General features: G+C 36.9%; 1 protein-coding gene across 2 annotated transcripts in view; it reads left to right on the top strand.

The window, feature by feature from the left end:
• Positions 1 to 24,634, top strand: part of hip1 (huntingtin interacting protein 1) — a 42,378-nt gene that overhangs the window by 12,800 nt on the left and 4,944 nt on the right. For both annotated transcript variants that reach the window (XM_026282602.1, XM_026282604.1), the window contains exons 2-28: positions 3,952 to 4,015; positions 4,375 to 4,517; positions 5,101 to 5,157; positions 7,390 to 7,470; positions 8,420 to 8,496; positions 8,629 to 8,690; positions 9,475 to 9,615; positions 10,364 to 10,421; positions 10,539 to 10,614; positions 11,028 to 11,171; positions 11,260 to 11,357; positions 11,464 to 11,536; positions 12,034 to 12,217; positions 13,757 to 13,845; positions 15,036 to 15,152; positions 15,244 to 15,345; positions 17,636 to 17,830; positions 17,925 to 18,072; positions 18,182 to 18,268; positions 19,321 to 19,428; positions 19,825 to 19,961; positions 21,433 to 21,543; positions 21,659 to 21,717; positions 21,983 to 22,076; positions 22,163 to 22,263; positions 23,994 to 24,099; positions 24,188 to 24,311. In XM_026282602.1, coding sequence (XP_026138387.1) covers positions 3,952 to 4,015; positions 4,375 to 4,517; positions 5,101 to 5,157; positions 7,390 to 7,470; positions 8,420 to 8,496; positions 8,629 to 8,690; positions 9,475 to 9,615; positions 10,364 to 10,421; positions 10,539 to 10,614; positions 11,028 to 11,171; positions 11,260 to 11,357; positions 11,464 to 11,536; positions 12,034 to 12,217; positions 13,757 to 13,845; positions 15,036 to 15,152; positions 15,244 to 15,345; positions 17,636 to 17,830; positions 17,925 to 18,072; positions 18,182 to 18,268; positions 19,321 to 19,428; positions 19,825 to 19,961; positions 21,433 to 21,543; positions 21,659 to 21,717; positions 21,983 to 22,076; positions 22,163 to 22,263; positions 23,994 to 24,099; positions 24,188 to 24,311 — 2,836 coding nt within the window. The remainder of the gene's footprint in view (positions 1 to 3,951; positions 4,016 to 4,374; positions 4,518 to 5,100; positions 5,158 to 7,389; positions 7,471 to 8,419; positions 8,497 to 8,628; positions 8,691 to 9,474; positions 9,616 to 10,363; positions 10,422 to 10,538; positions 10,615 to 11,027; positions 11,172 to 11,259; positions 11,358 to 11,463; positions 11,537 to 12,033; positions 12,218 to 13,756; positions 13,846 to 15,035; positions 15,153 to 15,243; positions 15,346 to 17,635; positions 17,831 to 17,924; positions 18,073 to 18,181; positions 18,269 to 19,320; positions 19,429 to 19,824; positions 19,962 to 21,432; positions 21,544 to 21,658; positions 21,718 to 21,982; positions 22,077 to 22,162; positions 22,264 to 23,993; positions 24,100 to 24,187; positions 24,312 to 24,634) is intronic.

Raw genomic sequence — 24,634 nt, forward strand, 5'->3', positions numbered from 1 at the left:
ATGTGACCACAGTTTTATGATCAACCCACCCCAGAATGCTTTATATATTGTTCAGTTTTATTCCATATCTAATGGAAATTTCTGAATTGAAAATTATTTTAACTATTTCTTGTGGTATAAAGACACAAATGTCAGGGTGATAAATAAGCCTCATTAAAAAAATAAAATAAAAAATACTAATAAGATACTAATGTTATGAATCTGTATTAATAATGAAAAGTTGGAATATTTTTTTTTTCTTAAGCAGTTAAGCAGATTCCTTAAAACACTGTAATACATTAAATATTTGTCTGCCTAATTAAAACAAAACAGGAAATTACTTTTAATCGAGATCCCTGTTGACCAAATTAATAGGTTTTCTTTAAATAACAACAACAACAACAACAAAAAAAAACATTATTTGACTTTTATGATAAGGCAAGCTTTGTTTGGTTTGTAAAATGTCCTGTGGTGGTAAGACTCCCCAAAAATGTAAAATTTATGATTTGATATTTCATTATACTCAAAAAACATACTTTTTACCTTGATAAAATACAATATCATTTAAAAGTTTGAGGTCAATAAGAACTCTTAAAGAAAGTTTAATAAAAATTTAAAAAAAAATCAGTTAAAACGTAACTATTATTATTATTAATATTAGTACTATTCCAATTCAAAATATTTTTTATTTCTATTTTAATATATATTGATATTCCTGTAATGCAAAGCTGTATTTGCAGCATCATTACTCCAGCAGAAATCATAATAATATGCAGATTTGCTTCTCTGTGTTGAAATCGGTTGTGCTACTTAGTATTTTTGTGGAAATCATAATACATTTCAGATAGATTTTTTTGATGAATTTACATTTATTTGAAATGCATAGCTTTTATTATAATGCATCTTTGCATCCCAAAATTTTTAAATGTAGTGTATATTTAAAAACGTTTTTTTTAATATTTATATAGAATTAAAATATATACTCAAGAAGGAATTTATCAAGGAATTTTTTTTTTTTTCTAAAAATAGATTTTAAAAACTTTTTTCTTTATTTTGGAAACTACTATTTTCTGTTCTTCCATATGCAAGCATAAAATCACCCACCCCCAAATAATAGTGTTCAGTTGCGTTGTCCACTTATTATTTCTAATGGCATCCCTGCCTGTGTAATTGTGGAGCATCATGGGTTAAAGCATAAACCTCAATATGAGGAGAGCTATTTCCTTACAGTCTCCTCTCCCAGCAGATGGGTCACATGAGGACAGCTGGCCATAATATCCCTGTAGTGCATTACTCCTGTCTAAGATCCCATTGATTTGATTGATATTGTGCATTTGGCAGTTCTATACAACATGACTGTCAGAACAGTTTGCAACGCAGATGTTTGCAGATCATCACTCAGTCACATATACTTTGCTTAACAAGTTTGCATCAGCTCCATATAGAGAAAGTGCCACAGTAATTAAGTGTCTAATGGGTTGATATTGCTGTAGGCGAGGAATTGAATAAACTAATTGTGGCATAACAGGCTGTTTGAAGAGGTTCTTTGAAATGCAAAAGCAGGAAATTTAGTTACTCACTCTGGTGACAAGGGAAGAAATAATAAAGCAGTTGCATCGTTTTTTTGTGCAGCATGACACTGCATTTCTGCATGCAAACATATAAAGATGACTCCAGGCCCATATAGGTCCACAAGTTCTTTCTTTCCACTTATAATAGGTAAAGTCACACAGAACGACAAGAGGGTCAGTAACTTATGACAGAATACATTTTTTTTGGGTGACCTATCTGACAAATTTCTAAAGTCACCATATTATCACCATGATCAAAACTTATCCAACTTGAACATCTGCAGCCACAGGACATCACTAGTCCCTCACACTGCTCTGGTGTGATCATCTCTACTCTTTTCCACAGTTCGGTTAACTGTAGAGGGTTTCTTAGCCATAACTTTGTCACTAAAGGTTTTCCAGAGATATTCAGTTGGGTTTAGATCAGGGCTGCCAATGTTAACAACTGCTTTACCTGTTTTGTAGTGTAATGGCGGCATTGTTCAGCATGACAATTGCAGGCTATTTGAGAGATGCTTGCAGGGAAGAAACTGCATGTTGCTGCAGGAGGTTCGGTCCACACAACATGATCCTCAACTTAGCCTTTTGATTCTTTCTGCTGATGAGAGGTTTGGTCTTAAACATCTGGACGTTGTATGCCTAGACCGATCCTTACCCTGTTCTGTGATGAACTGTAAAGCAATTCTAGCGGCAGTGTTGAACCGATTCCCCATGGAGATTCTCTGCATTATCCTGTCCTCTCATGCATTTGTCTTTCGTGGGTGACCAATATTTTTGGGGGACTTGTTAAAAGTTATTGACTTTGTAAAAATGCAGTATTCTAGAAAGCATAGTTTGGAACGACCAGCTAGTCTTGCTATGGTTGCTAGGGATGCATAAAAGTTTTGGCTGCCAAAAATGGCATTTTCGGTTTTTGGCTGAAAATAAAATGGCTCGCCGCTCCACCCGGCAGTGTTCAGCGTGCAGGTTTCACTCTTCTCTAGCCATTGTCACTGCACGGTGTGACACGCCACTCAATATTCTGCGCTATGAATGTGTGTTCCGCTCATGTACCGCTCATGATCATTTTAGTGCAAAGCATCATTTCGATTTTTGGTCAAATGCATCCGGAAGTTTGGGTTTTGGCCCAGAATTTTCATTTTCAATTTCCAACGATGGCCATGTTATAGTACAAAGAATGATCATGTGACTTTTACGTATGCCTGATAACTTATAATGGGGGGGGGGAGGTTCCATTGCAGTTTTGCAAATAGTCTTAGCCGCTATGTTTATCTACTCTTATTTTTAAAGGTCTTAATTTCCTTAGGATGGAAATTTATTGACGACATTTCTACTGATTAACTTTTTTATAGACTTTATAGCTCATGGACGGTTCTAGTCATATGCTTATCAGCTCTAACAGGAGAGGAATGGAAGAAACCCATTTCTCAAGTCAGTGTTTTGTTTTTAGCATTAGAGCATCGCCTGAAAACATTCTGTTGGGTTGGTCTAGAAGAAACCTGGAGGATTTTTCCAAGCAGCTGTCCTTTCTTCATTCTTGTTGTGTTTGAGATCACAGCTGGGACTTAATGAGATGCTCACCCAACAGATCCATCTTGTCTACACAAAGCCATGCCTTGTCACCTTTAACAGTGTTTCTGGCTGCAGAAGCCAGCGCAGGGATGAAGACTGAACCACAAACAACAACAGCATTCTAGCCTCTTCAACAAACATTTTTCAGATGTATTTTTGGTGTAGCGCGAAGTATTATCAAAGTTTACTCTACCATTCCAAATTCATTTTTAAATATAACTGTTGTTTTAGAGCTATAGTGTTTGATTCTCTAAATAAAAGGAGTTTGAGCCATTTTAGAGGAAGCACGCCACACCTGCCACGCTCATGCAACCATGTGCATTATCTGATGGGCCGTTAAGGGTTCATTACGTTCAGCTGACCATGCCAAAAATATGATGCTTGTTTAAACCGAAACGCTGTTTACATTTTGAAGGTACCTAGAACTGATGGCAATTTGGCGTCTGTGAAAGGAACAGATGAGAAAACATATGGCTAATGGTTTTTCAATATCTTTCACAAGTTTGTTCTGCATCAGAGCTCTCGACGTTGTCAGTATGTATATAGTTGAGAGATGAATCATAAACCATTAGGAGGATGTAGCCCAAGCGGTAATAGTGTTTTAGGTCATGTCAAACACTCTTTGAGCTCAATTTCATTAGTATTCAGTGGTGGTTGCGCAGCGGTGGTTAAAGTTGCTCAGTAAGGCTCTAGTGAAACACTAAAACTCACTGTTTGCCTCAGCACACAAGAAAAGACTCTTCTGCCATGAGCTGGTTTTTAATCTTTAACCTTGCTGAAGGAAAGGCCCCAAAAATTAATTAGAACTTTCTCTCTTTCTCTTCTACAGGCAGTGAGCATCAACAAAGCCATCAACACACAGGAGATTGCTGTCAAGGAGAAGCATGCCAGGAATATCCTTTTGTTTGTGTTGCCCTGAAAGATAACTATGAAGGAATGTGAGGGTTAATTAGAATAAAAAAAAAACTGACTGAATAGAAAAGGGTCCTATCCAAACTGTTGCTATAAAATTAGAAGCACACAATTCCCTAGAATATCTGTATAATACAGATTATATGCTACACATCAGTTTTGTTCTTTGTAGTTCTTTGCTCCTGTACTTATGTTTCATTTATATGATGCAGTTTGGTTAGTTCTTCTTCCAGAAGGCTGGATCAGGTATCTAGAGTGTCTGGATAAAGCTGCGCACACCTCAGATAATCAGAATTTAAATCCCACACCCCTCAGTTTTGTCCTTGACTGGCATCTTCACCGTGCATATTGGGCACGCATCATGAGAAGGGGGCTCACACATTCTGGCTAGCTGTCAACCGCCTGCCCCTTTCCAGCAATGCAGTGCTCTGCTGGAAATTTTGCCACGTCTTCCACAAGCTGCTGAGGGACGGCCATCCAAACGTGAGTACATACAGCCGTTGGACGTCTAATTCCACCTGAATCTCACTTTCTCTCAATCTCTTGGTTGGTTGATATCTAGCTCTCCATTTTAATTCATTTATTTTTCTCACACACTCAGCACATAGTAAATGCTGCATGCATCCGTGACACTTGGTGTGTGTGTGATCCATATTGAGTAAACTCTCACAAGCCCTGTTCCAAAAACCTAATCAGCTGTCTGCTTAGACAGGATTTTAAGGCATCCTAGGCACACTCGTGACACACAAGCTGTTGAAAAAGGTAGGCAGCGGCATTGTGCAGCCGTCTATGATACCTTTTGGCAAAATTCAATGCAGTGCTGCATATGCAGTGTTCAGTCCAAAATAAATTTTCATGTTTCATTCCAAACTGAAAATTATATATAGAAATGATTCAGTCAGTGTGTGCTATGCTTGTATCACATATTGGCCACAAATGTTTAATTTCATTTAATTTCGAGGTACATTACTGGAAGATTAAGTTTCTTTTTCAAACTTTTACTCTTTTATTTTGAACGTTTTTAGAATGCTGTCTCAACTCTTCCTCCTCTTTTCTGTCGACTCAGGTGATTAAGGACTCCATGCGGCACAAGGCTGACCTGAACGACATGAGCAGGATGTGGGTAAGTGTGTGAATACAAGTTGTGACTGCAGGGTTTAATGATTTCCAACCAAATCAAGAGGCTTGCTCAATATAACTCTGTCGCACTGAATGAGGCCCTGTCAAGTTCCCTTGAGTTTTCCTCTCATTGTGGAAACTGTCAGTGTGTCAGTGAGCAAGTCATTTTGTTCCTGCTGATTGACAGCTGAATAGCTTGGCATTCTGTGTATGAGTCACACACACACAAACCTTGGCGCAGAGATGATCTGTATTTAGCAAACGATGACGTGAGCGTGTGTTTGTCACTCTGGAGGAACGCTTACAGAGCTTTGCTTGGTATGAGTTGACCAGTCAAACATCCTTTATCTTATGAAGCTCTCTTATGAAGTGTGATGTTGATGAATATTTATTTTATGTTGTTTATCACAGTGGTCAACTACGGTTATATTTATTTTGCTTTATAAATAAATTATTAATTGTTTGATTAATATATCTAACAGTAGACAACATATTCCAGATAAAATTTTTGATCTCCATTTAAATATAATATAAAATGTAGAAATGCAAATAGGTTATTTAATTTTTTACATTGCATAAATGGGTGTTTGTGTACAAAATCTGCAGCTTTTACATTACAGATATATTGATAAAATGTTAATGTTTTTTTTTCCGCTAAATTTAGCCAAATATTTTGTGCTTATGTATCAGTATGATGATCGTAATTGTTGTTGTTACTAAATAAAATGGGAAACAAAATAATGAATATTATTGTAAAATATCTAGTACCCTATGAAATCCACCCCCCCTCCCCATTTATTTTTTCGTTACGTTTTCTAGACTCAATTTTAATGGTTAAAATATTAATCAAAAAGCATGTCTTATTAATTGAAATAGTGAAACTTACACAATTTAACACCAATTTATTACGTTTAGCAAAAATATATATTTTTAAGGCCCTATTAAATGTTTTATTTTTTTCTCAAATGCAATTTTATCTTTACCAGTTTGTTTGGGATTGTATTTTAATGGTTTTTATTTACATTTTAACAATCAAAATGAGATCAAATAAACTTTTATAAAATAATTGCTTATTATTTTCTTTTCTTTTTTAGAAATAGTTTTATTTACACTTTTCAGTCACAGTTTCTTCAAGTTAAACCAAACTTTTATTTTGATGGGTTGCTGTGAAGACCTTGACGTTTCCGTTTGTGTAGGATATGACGATAAACGGTTCTCAGAGCAGTTCTAGAGATGTGTTTTTGTCCTCATATATGGAGGCAGAAGAGGCTGGAAAATTTCCAAAAGGTATACCTTCAAACTTTTATTTTGGTGGAGAATCACAGGAAGTCCTGAAAGCTGGTCTTTGTTTGACAATAGTTGGTTTATTATTAGTATTATTACATTACTTGCTTCACTTTTTTCAAGTTTAGGGAAATGGTTGGCACATTTTAAGTTTCCCAATGCACGTTATAAGCATTCCAAACTCAGGAAATACACAAATGAGATTATATGGTGCAGTATTTACTGTAAAGTGAGCTGATACTAAAAACACTGGATCATGAGCTGCTCACGTGGGAAAACAGTGCTGCACTTCACTCTAAAACATGGCCTATATATATATATATATATATATATATATATATATATATATGTATATATATATATATATATATATAATCCCTAAACCATATTGCAATTTTGGATTTCTTTGCATTAACTGAGCAGCCGTGATGCAGTGACTTGTAAATGCCGTTTAGCATCACTGTCAGCAATGCAAGTGTTTCTAATGCAGTTTACGATCAGCTGTCTGTCATTAGCCAAAAGAAAGGGTCAGATGGAACATGCTGAATTGCAACTTTAGTCTACTGGAAAGACCTTTAGTTGCCTCCCTCTGAGTATTTGCAGATAACATGCTGCAGGAATCAGACTCCGGAGAAATATTTCCTGCAAGCAACTCTGTCCCCTTCCTGTTATGATATCACAGTAAGTGGTGAAGGGAACAGGAAGTGAAAGAATGAGATCATTAACTTGACTCGCAGCTGGTCCTATTATGTGTGTACACCAAACATGTTAACAAACACCAAACATGACCTTAATCTGCCCACGGTGACTCATACTTCTGACTGTGAAGTGAGCTGATGAGCTGAGAATGAGAAGAGGACTCATTAGCTGCTACGGAAGGGCAACGACATCATTTCCTTTTGAAGTGTTCAGTGCTTTTCTTGCCCTCACACCGCTCTCTTTCTCTTCTCAGGGTCATCTGAGTGAAGGCTATGGCAAGTTGTGCAGCATCTACCTCAAACTGCTCATCACCAAAATGGAGTTTCACATCAAAGTGAGTGACTGAGGCCTTGATGGAGATTTCAGCAGAACATCCATCTTCCAACTCTCCTCCTCAGATCTTTATTTCCAGTCTTCATTTAGTTATCTTGTGACCTCATGACAACTAAATGTTAGTCATTAAAATAACAAAAATTACCCCAAAAGCAACACAAAACAAATGTACATATAATAGCAGATATATACCATAAAAATGTAAATGCAAATATATTAAAATAATATATACATACATACACATAATTTTTTTATTATTATTTAATTTTGATTTTACATATTTTTCATCTATTTTATATATATATATATATATATATATATATGTATGTATGTATGTATGTATGTATATATATATGTATGTATATATATATATATATATATATATATATGTGTGTGTGTGTGTGTGTATTATTAAATATATATTACAAATATTTATAATAATTCTACTATTAATGATTATATCAAAGTAATTATGATAGTATTTATGATTATATGATAGTAATTATATATAACATGTACGTAAATTTAGATTTTCATTTAGTTTATTTTCATAATGTAATATAAACAATATTAATATATAATTATAAATATGCACACACACAAATATACATATATATTTACATAAATAGATAAATATAAATAATAAAACGTATTTTATATAGATATATGTGTGTGTGTGTGTGTATATATTATATATATAATTTATATATAATGTTTTATTTTTGTAGATAATCATTGTTTGGCAGAATGTCTTGCAATATTGCCTGTTTTTTTTTTTTTTTACCCAGACAAGCTTTTTTTTAAATCTGTTTTGGCCCTGCTTCCTGTGTCAATATGAAATGCATCAATACAGGAAAGAAATGTGCGTTTGTCGAGCCATTTCATGGGTATTTTAAAAGGCTGCTGTCAGACTGTCACTAATATAACATTTACCCCACTTGCTTTCCCAGAATCCCCGTTTCCCAGGCAACCTTCAGATGTCAAATAGACAGCTCGATGAGGCGGGTGAGAACGACGTCAATAATTTGTGAGTATTGCTTTGTTTCTCCCAAGCTTTGCGTTTCTTTTCAGGCTGTTTTATTAAATCAAGTTCTAGAATTGCTCTGTGTGTTCGTGGGATGGGACTTAATCATGTTTCCTCTCCTCTCGAAACATGCAGCTTCCAGTTGACGGTGGAGATGTTTGATTACTTGGAGTGTGAGCTGAACCTGTTCTTAGGCGGTAAGTTTAAAGTGAAGTGCAGCTGTTTGAGCACCAGAAAAGTCCTCGGAGGTCATTTTGGTTATGCTGTTTTCTAAGTAGATTGTAGGCAAACAAATACAGCTTTAATCTACTTGAATAGAGAGAGACTGGAATCTCCTGGAATAGCTAATGTGCATTCTAGAGTAAAAAAAAAAAAAAAAACAGTTACATCTCTATCAGAATAGATGTTTCTGCTGAAACGGGCAGTAAAATCTAGCTGCAACACTGATTGAGCTCAGTGTGCCTGTGTTGGAAGCATTAGGGAGAAGACAGGGTCTCACAGGAGCCTGCATCACTGATCACCAGAGAGACGGACGGACGGAGGGAGGGAGGGAGTGTGGGGAGGAATGTGAATAAGGAAGTGGGCAATAGGAGCGATAGATTGAGAAAAACAGCATGTTGAAGGGAATGGCATGAAAGAGGGATTCATACAATAAAGGAATACAACTTTCGAAAAAAAAACAAAATAATAATTATATATATATATATATATATATATATATATATATATATATATATATATATATATATATATATATATATATATATATATAAAATATATATAATTTTTATTACAAATAGTTAATGTTATTATCAATTATTTATATTACAATTACAATTTATAGCACAATTTATATTAAGAATTAATAGTAAGAATTTGTAAATCTGCATTAGAGCATGAAAGAAAGGTACTTATCCTCTAAGGGGTTTTGTTATCTGTGGAATGATGGGAGTGTGTTGATGTTTTTTTTATTCTTCACAGTGTTCAGCTCATTGGATATGTCTCGCTCTGTGTCGGTGACAGCAGCCGGTCAGTGTCGTCTGGCTCCTCTTATCCAGGTCATTCTGGACTCCAGTCATTTGTACGACTACACCGTCAAACTGCTCTTCAAACTCCACTCCTGTGAGTCCATAAATCACATCTCTCTCTTCACACACAAAGGCTATGTTCAGACTGCAGACAGAAGTGGACCAAATCTGCTTTTTGCTTATATGTGACTCAGATCTTCACAGTGTGAACTGCACAAATTATTCTGATTTGGGCCACTAAGGCTGCGTTCTATGATCATTAGTGCTCAAATCAGATTTAATATTCAGATCCGTTTTTTGTTCACATTGTCCATTTTAAATGTGACAATCAGATTTCAGTGTGAACGAATGACTGTGCTGAACTGACCGGCATACTCCAAAGAACGATAACAAGATGGCAAGAAATGCGTTGTTATATGGAAGTAAACAGAGGTCACTGAAGTGTTTACACATTTATTTATAAACCTATGTGCCGCGAAAGGCTGCAAATTTATGAGCAGGCAATAAGAAGGATGAAGATGAGAAAGTTAAGATTTTAAGAAGTAACTGTTAAAATCCAGATAAGTTTAGCTTGTGTATCACGGTCTCTGTAAAACACCGTAAAATGATTCACTGAGTGATCAAAGAAATACAAAAAAATCTGACCTGAATCTGATTTAGTTTCACAGATGGAAGTGGCCCATATTGGAATTGAAAAGATCGGGTTCAGTGTGGATTGTGCTGTTCACACTGTTGTATTTGTTCTGTATTTGGTGTTGTTTCTTTGGCTGTTATAACAGAATGTAATCAAAATAGAAAGTGAAATGGTGCGCGCTCTCAGTCTTGTGCACCTTGTCTTCCAGGTCTGCCAGCAGATACTCTGCAGGGCCACAGGGATCGCTTCCAGGAGCAGTTTAAGAAGTGAGTCTGTCAGTCACTATCCAGCTGCCTTGAGTCTCACAGACGGCCACTATTTTATTCTTTTGTCATTTCTCACACTCTCAATCTTTTCCTTTCGCTCCGTTTATCTCTCTCCAGGCTGAAGAGTCTGTTCTATCGCTCCAGTAACCTGCAGTATTTCAAGAGACTGATTCAGATCCCACAACTTCCTGAGGTGAGACTCCTGCATACCAAACAGATTCCTGCCTGACCGGAGTCCAAAAATACAGCTAGTGGAAAGAAATCACGTAACTCATTTACATATCCGCCTGCTTAGTTTTCTAGCATCGGGATTTTCAGATGGACTCCATGAAGATACTAAAGGCCGCCCTGTAAAACAACATATATTCCTTCAATCTGCATGACATTTGAAATTTAAATTTAAAGGCAAAGTGAGCTATTTTTTTTTTTTTTTTCATTAGTTTGAGCTTCAGGATCACAACATAGTGACTTCAGCTCAACCAATGGCATGAGACTAGGGTGGAGTTGTCTGTTTTCTCGACTAGTAGGGAAGTGTTTTGGGAAAAGCGGTTTGAATACACTTTCCAGTAGATTCCTTTCTTCACATCTCTCTCGATCTCTCTTCAGAATCCGCCAAACTTCCTGCGGGCGTCAGCCCTCTCCGAACACATCAGTCCAGTGGTGGTGATTCCGGCGGAGTCTTCGTCCCCTGAGAGCGAACATGTAGTAGAGACGGAAGACCTGGTGGACACGGACATCCCACCTTTAGCGGTAACACACACACTCTCACTATCCAAAACTCTCTGTATACTTTCCTTTTAACTTGAGTTTCTAAAAAGAGATTTTTTTTCTCCATTAGAGCGCTGTGGACAGCAAATTCGACGACCTCTTTGGCACCTCAGCTGCTACAGACCCGTTCAACTTCAACAGTCAGAACGGCATGCGCAAAGATGAGAAGTAAGACTTGGAAATACTGTTGGAGAATATAAGTTATAGGAAGCTCTATGAGTTTATTAAAACAAATGCTAAGATAGGAGTCATGAACATGTATCTCTCATCTCAGAGACCGTTTGATTGAGCGGCTCAATGCGGAGCTACAGGCCCTGAAGGAGGAGCTGGAGTCCTTCAGATTGGAGGTAAAGAGTGGGCGATCATAAGCTACTAGTTGAAGTTAGAAGTCAGTATTGTGTGTTGTTTCTTTTTTTTTTTTTTTTTTTAAGAAATTCATATTTTTATTCAGTAAGGATGCTTTAAATTGATCAAAAGTAATTGTAAATACATCTGTAATGTTGTTAAAAAAATGTTGTTCTTTAAAAAAAGTGTCATGGTTTCCACAAAAATATTAAGCAGAATAACTGTTTTAAACATTGATAATCAGAAATCTATTCAGCATATTAGAATGATTTCTGAAGGAATATGTGATACTGAAGACTGGAGTAATGAGGCTGAAAATTTAGCTTTGCAGTTATTTTAAATTGGAAACCTATTTCACTATATTACGGTGATTACTATATTTCTGATCAAATAGATGCAGGATTGATGAGCAGAAGACATTTTACTTTCGAAGGGTTGTGTGCAGCGGAAGAGAAGTGAAAATAAAAGTGACACTAATCATTCTTTTGGTCTTTCTCAGAGTGGTCGTCTTTGTCAAGCCCTGCGGGGGCGTGTGAACGAGCTGGAGGCGGAGCTTGCGGAGCAGACACACCTGAAGCAGCAGGCGTTGGGTGAGAGTGAGTTCCTGAGGGTGGAGCTCGACGACCTGCGAAGGGTCAAAGAGGACACCGAGAAAGAGCAGCGCAGCCTGAGCGAAATCGAGAGTAAGTGTGTGTTGTTGGAACAATATGCAATATAGTAAACTGAATTTCTTTTTTATTTGGAATATTATATAAAAATTTCTTGACCCTGTTATGGTTCTCTGTTTTGTTCTCTGAGGTCTACTGCTATTATTGGCTAACAGTTGTGTATGTTTAGTGGCCTAAATCATTCATAGATGGGTGGTGCTGTGATTTAGGTTAAAAACGCATAAATGCTTAGTACAAATGAACTGTTACTCACACTTGTGTGTTTCAACATTACTGTTGGATCCAATAGAGTTTACACAGCATCGTCTTTGTTTCAGTCTCTCTGAAAATCCTGTGGAGAATTGTGTCTTGTTTGTAAACTAATCCGTGGGAAAACGAAGTGAACAAAGGACCAAGTTTTTACTGACACTGTCTGGATGTTCTTTGGAAATAAAGTTTAGGTTAGAGAGTTGGGATCAGAAGGAAGGTCCTGCAAAAATTGTTTTTCCAAACTGAACTGAATCTTCTTTCGAATCCTCTTTCGTTATTTACCCACTATGCGCATGAATAGGTGGGCGGAGCTTAACAGGCAGTGATGTAGAAGTAGACGTTGGTCATCTGTGGAGGTGGTGTTTAGCTAAATTACTACATCATAGAGTCGTACGTTCCACAACATGTCATTTTGACAGATTGGCTTCAATAGAAGTTGTTTTTAGACTAAAGAGAGAGTTTTGAGTTCTCAAACTTACAGGAAGTTTGTATAGTACAATGACCTTTTATATGTTAAGAGATCAAGGGAATTGATCCCTTTTGATATTTAGAGAGCTGTAAATTAGGCCTTCAAGACCAACCATTGCTCTGTTCCTCTTTCGTTAATAAAAAAAGATAGGCCTTCCTTCCTTTTTGGTTTATTTACACCCAGTGGTTCACCTCAAACGGTTGCTTTTTCGGGAACATCAGCAATCATTGTATTCTAAATAAATCGTTAGAGGATATTAAAGGGATAGTTCACCCAAAAAAATTTATTCTGTCATGATTTAAATTCCCTCAAGTTTTCCCAAACCTCTTTAAGTTTCTTTTATCTGCTGAACACAAAATGTTGCTAATCAAATAGTTACTGGTGGAATTGAATTTCATAGTATTTTCTATACTGTATAAGTCAGTGGCTACCTTCAAGATATTTGGTTTCCAACATAGGACTAGGATGAGTAAAATAGGACTAGGATGAGTAAATGATGACAGAATTTAAATTTTAGGGTGAACCATCTTTTTAAAGGGCTGTGAATCAGTAGAGATGCAGGCCAGCAGTGCATATCCACTAGACAGTCTGTTAACTCTCTGGAGCTGAGAAACACAGCCAGATGGGACTCTAGTTGACTAAAGTCTCCAGTCAAACCCTAATAAACCATGTAGTCCACAGTCCAATTCACCAGCTTGCAAGCCTGTGTTGAGGCTCTCAGCGGTGCTAACTGTTCTGTGATGCAGAGAGGAAGGTCTGAGGCATGTCAAAGTTTGTGTTTTTGATACTCAACATTGATGTTTTGACTGTGTATTTGTTTTTTTTTATTTTTGTAGGAAAAGCACAAGCTAATGAGCAACGCTACACCAAGTTAAAGGAGAAATACACAGAGCTGGTCCAGAGCCACGCGGACCTGCTGAGGAAGGTGAATTGATGTTTAGTTCACACACTGCCTGTTTGTGAAAATATGCATATTTTTATTAGGCAAATGATGACAACCAAAGATCGCATGCCTATAACTCAAGAAGCATTGAAGATATCTTAATGTCCTTTTAGATATTATCCTTTTGGCATCTTCATTTTTTTTAGGCCCTATGGTTTGGTTCCATAAAAATTGGAATTTAGAGTTAACAATTAATCCTGGTCATTCATTATTTGCATATATGACTGTTTTAACAGTGATGACTAGATAAACACAAAACCATATTTGAAAATGGGTAGGATACAACAATTGTTATCTTTAATACTTCTTGAATTATAGGCATAAAAAATGTTCCACATTTCCACATTTTTTTATGGTTACCATTGGCACGTAATGCAATAAATATTGCTAAAGTCAACAGGTTTAACTAATATACCTACAGATCTCTGAGTCAAAGTAACATTATGATGCTGCCATCTTTCTGAAGTTATGTTTGCCCCTTTGATTTGGCTCTGAATCTCAGGTGAAAATTTAAATTTTGACCCCTCTCTACAAAATAGTGCATTACTCCATAAATATACATCAATTACAGTTTATATTTTTCCTTTCATCACTATACATGTTTATCTTTCTTTATATATGAAATAGTTTTTTTGTAACATTGTATAAATGTATTTACTGTCACCTTTCATCAATTAAATGCATCATTGCCAAGTAAAAATATAAATAAAAAAAATAAAAAATTATATCATTTAACTTATTTCACTTTTCTTTCACAATGGAAATGAAAGGTCAAGCACATTGGGATGTGGGATACAATATCTCACTCAGCATGCTTGTTTTGGCAAATGCAGTCGTTTTCTGTGTAGATAGTAGATTGTGAATTTGCATACTGCACAGACACAGTGTGCACACTACATACTGCTGACTCGAGCTCCAGCGTCAGGCCTGTCAGTAAACCTGCAGGTGCTTTAGCCCCAGTTCCCTGCAGACTCTACTCCATTTCTTGCACAGATGAAACTTGGCACGGTGTTCCTCTGCGACGCTTAGAGGCTGTCATCACACTCGCTCCCATTCAGCAGCACGCTCTGATCCCACCACTGAGACACTTGACAGTGGGTGCAATGTCCAGAACTGGGTCAGCCAAGAGTCTGGGCTCTGTGCTAAACTGTACATGTCTATGTGTTTCACAGAATGCTGAGGTGACGCGTCAGATGACGGTGGCCCGTGCCGCCCAGGATGAGGTGGAGAATGTGAAAAAAGAGATGCAGGACAGATTGAAAGCTGCTCAGGATACTGCCAGTCAGCAGGTTGGCCCCACACACACACACACACACTCCCTCTGCCTGATGTATCCATAGTTTGCTTGTCTTACACGTCCCTTTGTATGTGCACGAACAGGAGAAGGTTCAGTTAGAGCAGCTTCAAGCTCTTCAAGCCGAGCTCATGTCCAGCAGATCTGAGCTAGAGACCCTGAAGAGTACCGTCTCCTCCTCCCAACAGGTTCTACCCATCATTCTCTTCTTCTTCACCTCTGTCACGAAACCATCTCCATTCCTTCTCTTAATACTTTATAAAGGGTCATGAACTGCATTATTTTTTAAATTATAATGTTGTCTTATAAAGTTCCACTTAAAACTTTAGCAAGAATTGTACATAAAAAAAATAATATCCACCTTTTTTTTCAATGTGGAAATATGTCTGTGGGCGAGACTTCTGGTTCATTAGTAACCGTAGGGAAAAAACGAGAAGAATAACAATGTGCAGTAAACTATAAAACTTTGCACTACAAACCAGTTTGTTCATAATTACGATAATACATTAAAATAATATTAATATAAGACACCAGTTTGCGGTTTTGTTCAGCTAAAATAGCTGGAAGTGAATGAGACCGGAAGTGAGACTCATACAATTTACAAATGGCTGCGCCCATTTTTACAGGAAGAGTAAGGTGGATCATTTTAAATTAATAAGCTATTTTCTCTTAGATACGCATAATTTTGATAGGCAAGCCACATTTAAGACTTGGACGTAAACGGCCACAACTATGATTGGCTAACAATTTTTCTTATTAAAATAATAGATGGAGACCGCTGTGATGTTCTCTGAAAACAATATATAATTGTGGTTACAAATGTATAAATACTCTCTACAAATCAAGCAATCTGTAACAGACAAAGCAATCATGAGTGACACATGGCAAAAGCATTGTTACTCACACTTGTTGGTTAGGACATAACCAGATTCTTTGAGCAATGCCAAGTGCGAAACTATTTCAAACACAATAAACACCTTTCATACAGACCGCTTATTAGCGATTATTAGTACATAATCCTTGGATTAATCTCTATAATTTAATTGCTTGAGTAATCCTGTGTTTGTTAGTCTTTCATATTTACTCGCCTATTCCTATGGGCATGAATTGGTGGGCGGGGCTAAAGAGACTGATGTAGAAGTAGGCGTTGATCATTCGTCACATTTATGACATCATATAGAGATGAAATGAGAAACAAACCGCCGTTTTAGCAGTCTGGTTTCAACAAAGGCTGTTTTTGGACTAACATGGGTTTTGAATTCTGAAACTTACAATATTTTTGTAGGACAATTAACTGTGAAGTTCAAAAGAAGGAAAATTTGACTTCTCGGTTCATCAACCTGTTGTAGATTAATCTTCACGCTCTTCCATAAATCCCTCTACAGTCTAGTCATTTTAGCACTTGCAGTTCTGTCGTCCAGAAGTCAATGGGTTTTCAGTTAAATGCTTGAAATGAGGTCTGTGGTTTACATAAGCTCGAGATATTTACAATGCACCAGTACATGCTCTTGTGTTTTTTCACCGCTTTTACTAGTCTTGAAAAAAACTTACTATAAAGTGGCTAAGTGGGACTGCAAAGATTGTCAGAGACATTAAATATAATCGTTCCCAACAAAATTAACAGTTAATGGAGGGCTACGGTGAAGTCTTGCAGATGTGGTTTAGTTTGTTTATATCCTGCATTTAACTTTTTTTTTTCTTCTGGAGATTGCATCTAGGCTTCAAAAATGGGATTTTGTTGAGGAAACCAGATTGAGATGCTAATTCTGTGTTGGCCTACAAAATTGTCAACACTGCAATCAGTTGGTATTTTAATACACCCCAAAATGTTACATTTTGGCACATAACTTGCAAAGGTGGATAGTGTTTGTCAGACATGACAAATATTCCTGTTTATCCCAAATTTCCCATTTAAAGGGATAGTTTACACAAAGATAAAAATGTCATCAGTTTCTTTCTCTCATGCTGTTCCAAACCACGTATACGCATTATTTTTCAAGTGTTTTAAATTATTTCTGTGAATAATAACCAAATGTATATAATAATAAATAAACCGTTGAAACCAAATTATTAATTCCATTTAACCATGCTTTTAAAAATACAAAAAGAAAAGTTTAAATTATGGAAATAAGAAAAGACAATATATACAGTTATTGAAGAGAGATTAAATGAATAGCACTGAACTAAAGATAGGAATGAAAGTAAAAAATGAACACTATATCTTTACAATTGTCAGTATCTCGTTTTTAACCCTAATTTTCTCTATTTTGGTATTATTTAGTTACTATTAGTATTTATTTGTATAGATTTTATTGGTACATTTTCAGTTGTCATTTTAATTTTAATTTTTTTAAGCTTTTTCAATTTATGAAAAGATTGATTTTTAGTAGTTTTAGTAAACAAACAATAACATCACTGTTTCTCATGATGTCACATTAAATCTTGTAATTAACGTAACTATTCACTCTCTTCGTACAGTCAAACGAGCAGCTCAGTACTCAGCTGTCTGCTCTAGAGGCTGAGAAGGCGGAGCTTTTAGAGACTGTATCTCAGAAGGAGGCGGGGCTAGCCAGTTTGGGGGCGGAGTTAGAGCGTGTGCAAAGCTCTCTGACCAATGAGAGGGAGAGCGGTGTGAAAGCTGCTGAGACCCTGCAAAACCAACTCAATGAGAAGGTGAAATATTCAGTTCACTATTGATTGACAAATGCTTTAAATATCTTAAACATGAAGTCTATAATACCTGTTTTCATTGTCTTTCTATCTGTAGGAGAGTCGTGAGCAGGCTCTGGAGAGCGAGCTGGTCTCTCTGCGCTGGGCGGCTTTGCGTGCAGCATTAGAGGAGGCGGGGAGGATTGTACAGGACAGCTTGAATCAGCTAGACGACCCTGCACACATCAGCTGCACCAGTTCAGCCGGTCAGTGACCAGCTCAAATTAGCTTAAACCTTCCCACTGAATATACCACACAGCAGGAATTGCCCTACGAGAGCGTAATGAATATTAAAAGATCTTCCTGTGTGTGTAGATTACCTGGTGTCCAGGTGCCAGGTGGCTCTGGACTGTGTGGAGAGACTACAGTCAGCCAGAGACGCCTTTGTATCAGATAACACAGGTGAATTATATGCACGCACACTCATTTCCCTACTTAACCAGCATTCATCAATGTACCATTCACTCCAGTGTTGTGAGAGTTACAAGATAGCTTTACAAGTTACACATCATTTAAAGTAGTTCAAGAACAGTAACGTTACTCGCTCTTTTAGTTAGCTTAATTGAAGACAACTATATATTTTAGATAATTCTCATTGTAGGATTTAAGTTATGTTTTTTTAAAGCTTAAAATAAGTCATTTTCAACAAATGATGCATTTATTTGATAAACTATATTACAATAGTATTAGTGTTATTGTGATATTAATATTTTTGAAGTTTTGATTGTTCTTTTAATGGCAAGGCTGAATTTTCAGCATCATTACTACAGCATTTATTCTTATCAATATTGAAAACTGTTGTGCTGTTTAATATTTTAGTGGAATTCATTGACACATTAAGTGGATGCATGACTTTGTTGAATAGAAATTTTAGAAATTTTAAAACGCCAGCATTGTTTGTAACGACATTATTTGTTACATTATAAATGTTTTTACGGTCTCTTTTGATTTAATTTAATGCATCCTTACTCAATATAAGCTTTAGTTTGAACTCCAAATAATATATATAAAATAAATAAATTCAATGATAATATTTCTCAAAAAAAAAAAAAAAACATGAACAGAATTTATTGAATCATTTTGCTGAGTGAATTTTTTTTTTATTGAAATTAACTTTTTCTGAACAAACTGAAACATTAAAATAAATATCTGAATCATATTTGAAACGATTGTACTTGAGACACAGGGGAAATAATGTCAGGCAGTTGTTTTGGCTCATTTGCTAGTACAGTGCTAAAATATCAGCACAATTTTAAAGCCAGCTGTGCTACTTTACACTATTGAAAACTTCTATTAGTCCCATCACAGTTCTGCACTGGAAAAAATTAAACTAATAATATACCTTGTAAAAAATGATTCACCTTGAATGCATTCAGACTTCTGTTGAGATGAGTGGCGCTCATATGATCATGTTGAAAGAGTTGCTCACTGATTTTCCTGTGTGTGTGTGATAGATGTGTCCGGACTGGTGCGGGCAGTGACTCAGTTCGCTCACCTGGTGGGCGATGTCATCATGCAGGGCAGTGCCACCTCACACATGGTGCCAGTGGAGCAAGCTGATGGTGAGCACGAGACCACAATCTCCTGAAACATATTCAAAAGAGCCGATCATATCAGCACAGCTGGTGCACCTCTATGTAAATACTTCCTTAAAGACACATTACGACCAATCAGCATCCAGAGCCAGAACTATCCGTTTAATATAGGCAGCGTAAATGTAATTTCTATTATTAAACTGTTTTGTTCATTATTCTGTCACCAGAGTTCTGGTGGTTTCTGTAGAGCTGCTTTAAAGGAGCATAATTTAAAACGGCTAATGTGCGGTTCCCACGCGCACAACCGATCACGTCACAGGAAATGTGCATCTGCCCGAGCGTATGTGGAGTGTCTGCAGGCGACAGATGGCTCGTCTGACTGCTTTCTTACTTCTGTCCTTGCCTTTGTCTGTCTGTGGGCAGCATTGGCAGACAACGTGAAGGCGTGTGGCGCGGAGGCCCTGGCGTTACTCTGCCAGCTCAAGGAGCAGAAGTCTATGGGGACGGCAGACTGCAGCCGGCTGAGGGCGGCACTGGATACCGTGATGGCCTTGGGCGAGGTGAGCGAGCCACTGAGAGACAGTCCACGTGTTGATATAGTAACAGTGGATTAAATAAATGTGATGTACTGTGTACAGTGTTTAGTATTTTAGCATTATTATAGTATTTGTTCATATTTAGAATTGGTTTTAGTATACTTTCATTTTAAGGTGTCCTTGTTACAGTGTAATTATACATTTAAGTAGTTGTAATTAACGACATGTATTTACTATATGGTTAGAATGAGGGTTTGCATTATGGTTAATTGCATGTAATTACACATAATTTGTTATTACTATAGTAAGTACATTAGGGGTGCACCGATATATATCGGCCAATGATTAATGCGCATCTAGTCAGTACCTGATGGTATTTACCGCTGATTAGATAATCGGCTTTACTGATGAGATGCGCATTAATCATCGGCCGATAAATATCGTGCACCCCTAAAGTACATGCAACAAGGACGCAGTCAAAGTGTTACCAGCTTTGGGGCCAGATTTACTTGCAAACCCTCTTTTGGCGTTAAAAAAACTACTGTCAGGATTTATTGTAGATATGCAGTGGGAAACTAGCGCTTTTGTGACTCACCTTATTGAATATGCATTTAGGGGAGTTTCCCTTCCCATCTGTTAATTTATGGGAGAAGAGTATTTAATGAATCACTCAACATGATTTATTACTAAGATTTGCGCTAGTAAAATTCACCAAAAAAAGCATGTCTTAAAAGTAGGCGGTAATTTGCACTGCTCTTGGTGGATTGCACTGGTCATTATGAAAATTAGATGTTGCATCTGTTTTCTTTTAATATGCACCTTGTCAGTAAATCACTCGTAAAATTTCCCCTCCCATCGGCGCTTTTATGGAATTGCACTCTAACGCTAATTCGCCCCATTTAGTAATCAGGCCCTTTTTTATATTTTCAGTTTTCTTTTAATTTTAGTTTTAGTAATTGTATGTGCTTTTGTCATTCTCTATTGTTTTTTTGATATTGACATTTATTTTTTCTATTTAGATTTATTAACAATTGTATTACTTTAACGTATTGTGATTATTCGCCAGTATAACTTTTCTCCTTTTCATTCTGTTTTTTTCAACTAATATTACATATTTATTTTATTTGAATTAAATTATTTCCGTTAACTAAAAAAATTACGTTTTAGTCAACAATCCATTCAAGAAGGAGGGTTTTAAAAATTTCCGATTTATATTCAGATTAATTTTTCACATTGGAATAGAAGGTTAAGGCTAATATGTCATAATTATTTTTGGCACTCCAATCAATCAAGAGTCAAGAAAGAGATTTTAATATCAGATAATCATTGGCCATGCTGCAGATGAAAGATCAAGTACATTGCATTGTGGGATACTGTAGTCCACAGCGTGTGCTTTGGTTATATACCTAAAATTTTAGGTGTTCGGTGAGTATACATAATGTATAAATATGAAAAAGAAATAGATATAGTTTACTATTTTGATTCCTCTGCACAGAAGTTGCGTCCTCGGGGTCTAGAACTGCAGCAAGGGGAGCTGGGAGATCTGGTGGAGCAGGAGATGGCAGCCACATCGGCAGCTGTGGAGTCAGCCGCTGCCAGGATTGAGGTTATCAGACGACTAATCAGACCCTGCTCTTCCTGTCCTGCAGACAGATGCTTAATAAAATATGAAGTGCTCCAAAAACTACTCCTCAAATGTTTTTCCCTTTGCTCTCAAACAGGAAATGCTCAATAAGTCCAGGGCGGTTGACACTGGAATCAAAATGGAAGTCAATGAAAGGTCAGGCTGACCAAGTCATGTGTTACTCATAAAAATGTTTTTACGATGACTGTTACAGTTTCAAAAGCAGTTTTACAGATTTGATTCGGTTGATGTTCCTCAGTGGATTTGGGTATTCAGTGATCAGAATGTCTCCATGCTGAGCTTATTTCACTTGGACAGAGCTGCACATATACATTTACCCAGACGCATTAGCAGACCCACCCTGGTGCATTGGAAACAGACCTGTGAGTGTGTGAATGTTGCTCTCTGTCGCCCCCTGCAGGATCTTGGCCTCCTGCACCGATCTCATGCAGGCCATCAAAGTGCTGGTGCTGTCCTCCAAAGATCTGCAGAGGGACATCGTGGAGAGCGGCAGGGTGAGTTAACCAATCTAACACGTTTTAATTAAACTTGAGCTTAAAATGATAGAAACGGGTGTTAATGAATGCTGCTGTGATCACAGGGGGCCGCATCTATGAAGGAGTTCTACGCCAAGAATTCCCGATGGACGGAGGGGCTCATTTCCGCCTCTAAGGCTGTGGGCTGGGGTGCCACCATGTTGGTGTGAGTATGTTAGACAGTGAGAAAATAAAAATCTTATCATTTTTGGAGGAAGCTGTGACATGGTGATTAAAAATCTCAGTAGGTAACAGAAAGCTTGTAGGTTTTTAGGACCCTATAAAATTATTTTCCCATTGTATTTATTTTTGTTTATTTTTTATTATTTAATTATTTATTAATTTAATACAATTTTTATTCTGTTAAAAAAAACCTCATTCTGTGTTGTTCATTTTAATAGTTTAATTACATTTAGTTTAATTCATAAAACAACAATTTATCACATTTATTAAAATGTTAATGATAATAATAATATGTAATATCTAATAATGCTAATAAATCAGTCTTAAGCAAATTTATCATCAAAAACTGTATCAGATTAATCCATAAAACTTGTAATCAATAAACAATAAAACATTGACTTCTTATTTTTTGCTATATGAAGTGCTGCACAAAAAAATGTTTGCTGTATAAATGTAAAAAAAAAAAGTGTGATTTTATTAAAATCTTAATAAAATTGTATTATTACTTAGTACATTTTACATTAGAAATAAAAACAGAGCCACTTGTTCACTCTTAGGCCCAATCCCAATTCTACCCCTTAGCCCTTCCCCTTTCCCTTTCCCCTACCCCTCTGTTTGACGCATTCACGTGAAGGGGTAGTGGTGTCTCGATTCTCTTTTGGTTGGAGGGGAATAGCCAGATAGACCTTCAAACGAAGATTTTTCAGGACCACACTTCAAACTAAGGGGTATGAATTATTTCGGCAACATGGCTGCTACAGCGAACAAAAAGACACATAAATGTAAGCTTTTTTTGGAATAAATAAAGATTTAACGAAAAGTAATCATTTGTTTTATGTTACATTCAATTGTGAGTTCATATTGATGGTCATGTTACTCAAAGAAATGTTAGCAAAAAATTGCTAATATTTGATAACGTCATTACAGACTGCATGATTGTGCCACAGCATATGTCTGATCTGGGCAATACTGCTGTAGACTAATCCCCCCCCAATAATTAGAAATCACTAAACCATTTTCTCAAATATTGCCTATTCGAGAGAGAGAGAAAGAGAAATGAAAGTTGCGTGTATGTGTTTATCTTTTTAGAGTGAGTTTACTTAAAAACAGCGATTTTATCCTCTTGCTGCTGGATGTGTGAGCTGCACGATTTCCGATATGTGTGTGTGTGTGTGTGTCAGTAAGCAGTGCATTAATACAGAACGATAATTAAAGGCTCTAATGCACACCAGTATATGTGTGTATTGTAAGAGCTAGACGACGAATGATGACGTGTGATGGCATTGTAGTGGTGTCCCAATCCTTAGGGGAATATTTTCTCCCCTACCCCTTGACACTCTGTTTAAAAGGACAAGGGGAAGGGGTATAAAATAGAATTGGGATTGGGCCTTAGACACACAGAACATGTAGACTTTATATTCTTTTTGCGATTGAATAACCAAAAGACATTAGTCCATTTCGCAAGACATTGAATAACCAAAAGACATTAGTCCATTTTGTGTAAAGCTCTACTTTTGATTTTTATTCATCCAAACGTTGTCCAATTCTGTGCCATTTCACATTATACTGTAAATTCCATTTTAATGACTGGACTTTGAGATTCTGGAGTCTGTGTTTTCCACATATGGTTTCAATCCCACACTAATTGATCTATGAACTATCACCATTGTACTAGTAAAGCTGTTTTTTTTTTTTTTTTTTCTCTTCCTGTAGTGATGCAGCTGATCAGGTGGTGCAAGGAAAGGGCAAGTTTGAGGAGCTGATGGTGTGTTCACATGAGATCGCCGCCAGCACGGCTCAACTGGTCGCAGCATCTAAGGTACAACAACCAATTGACAGCAACATTTGCCCCTGAATGAACTTTAAAGCAGTGTAATGAATGACAGTAATCGATTTGATCTCTTTAGGTCAAAGCAGACAAGGACAGTCCAAACCTTTCCCGTCTCCGGCAGGCCTCCAAAGGGGTCACCCAGGCCACGGCGGGGGTCGTGGCATCAACCAAGTCCGGCAAGTCTCAGATCGAGGACACAGGTGAGGTTTTGTTAGACATGTGCAGCACACCCTCCTGACTCAACAAGTTGTGCTGCTTATTTGGGAAAGTCAGGTTCGAATCAGGCTTGCAACATTTCTCCCATAATTTAATTCCCCCATTATTCATTAAATCCAGAGATCCAGAAGAAAGTAGTGACAGTTGCAGCAGCAGCCTCATTTTATTTCTCATTGACCTCCTCAGTCTCATTGCCCCATTTCACATTTAACTATAGCTATGAAAACTGGTTTATGGAGCCCTCCAGAGATGAATGACAGGAATGAGCCAGTCTACACAGTCAGGCTGTCCTCCACACAAGCTCTTG

Source organism: Carassius auratus, chromosome 15 (assembly GCF_003368295.1).
Source record: "Carassius auratus strain Wakin chromosome 15, ASM336829v1, whole genome shotgun sequence".
NCBI classification, from domain to species: domain Eukaryota; kingdom Metazoa; phylum Chordata; class Actinopteri; order Cypriniformes; family Cyprinidae; genus Carassius; species Carassius auratus.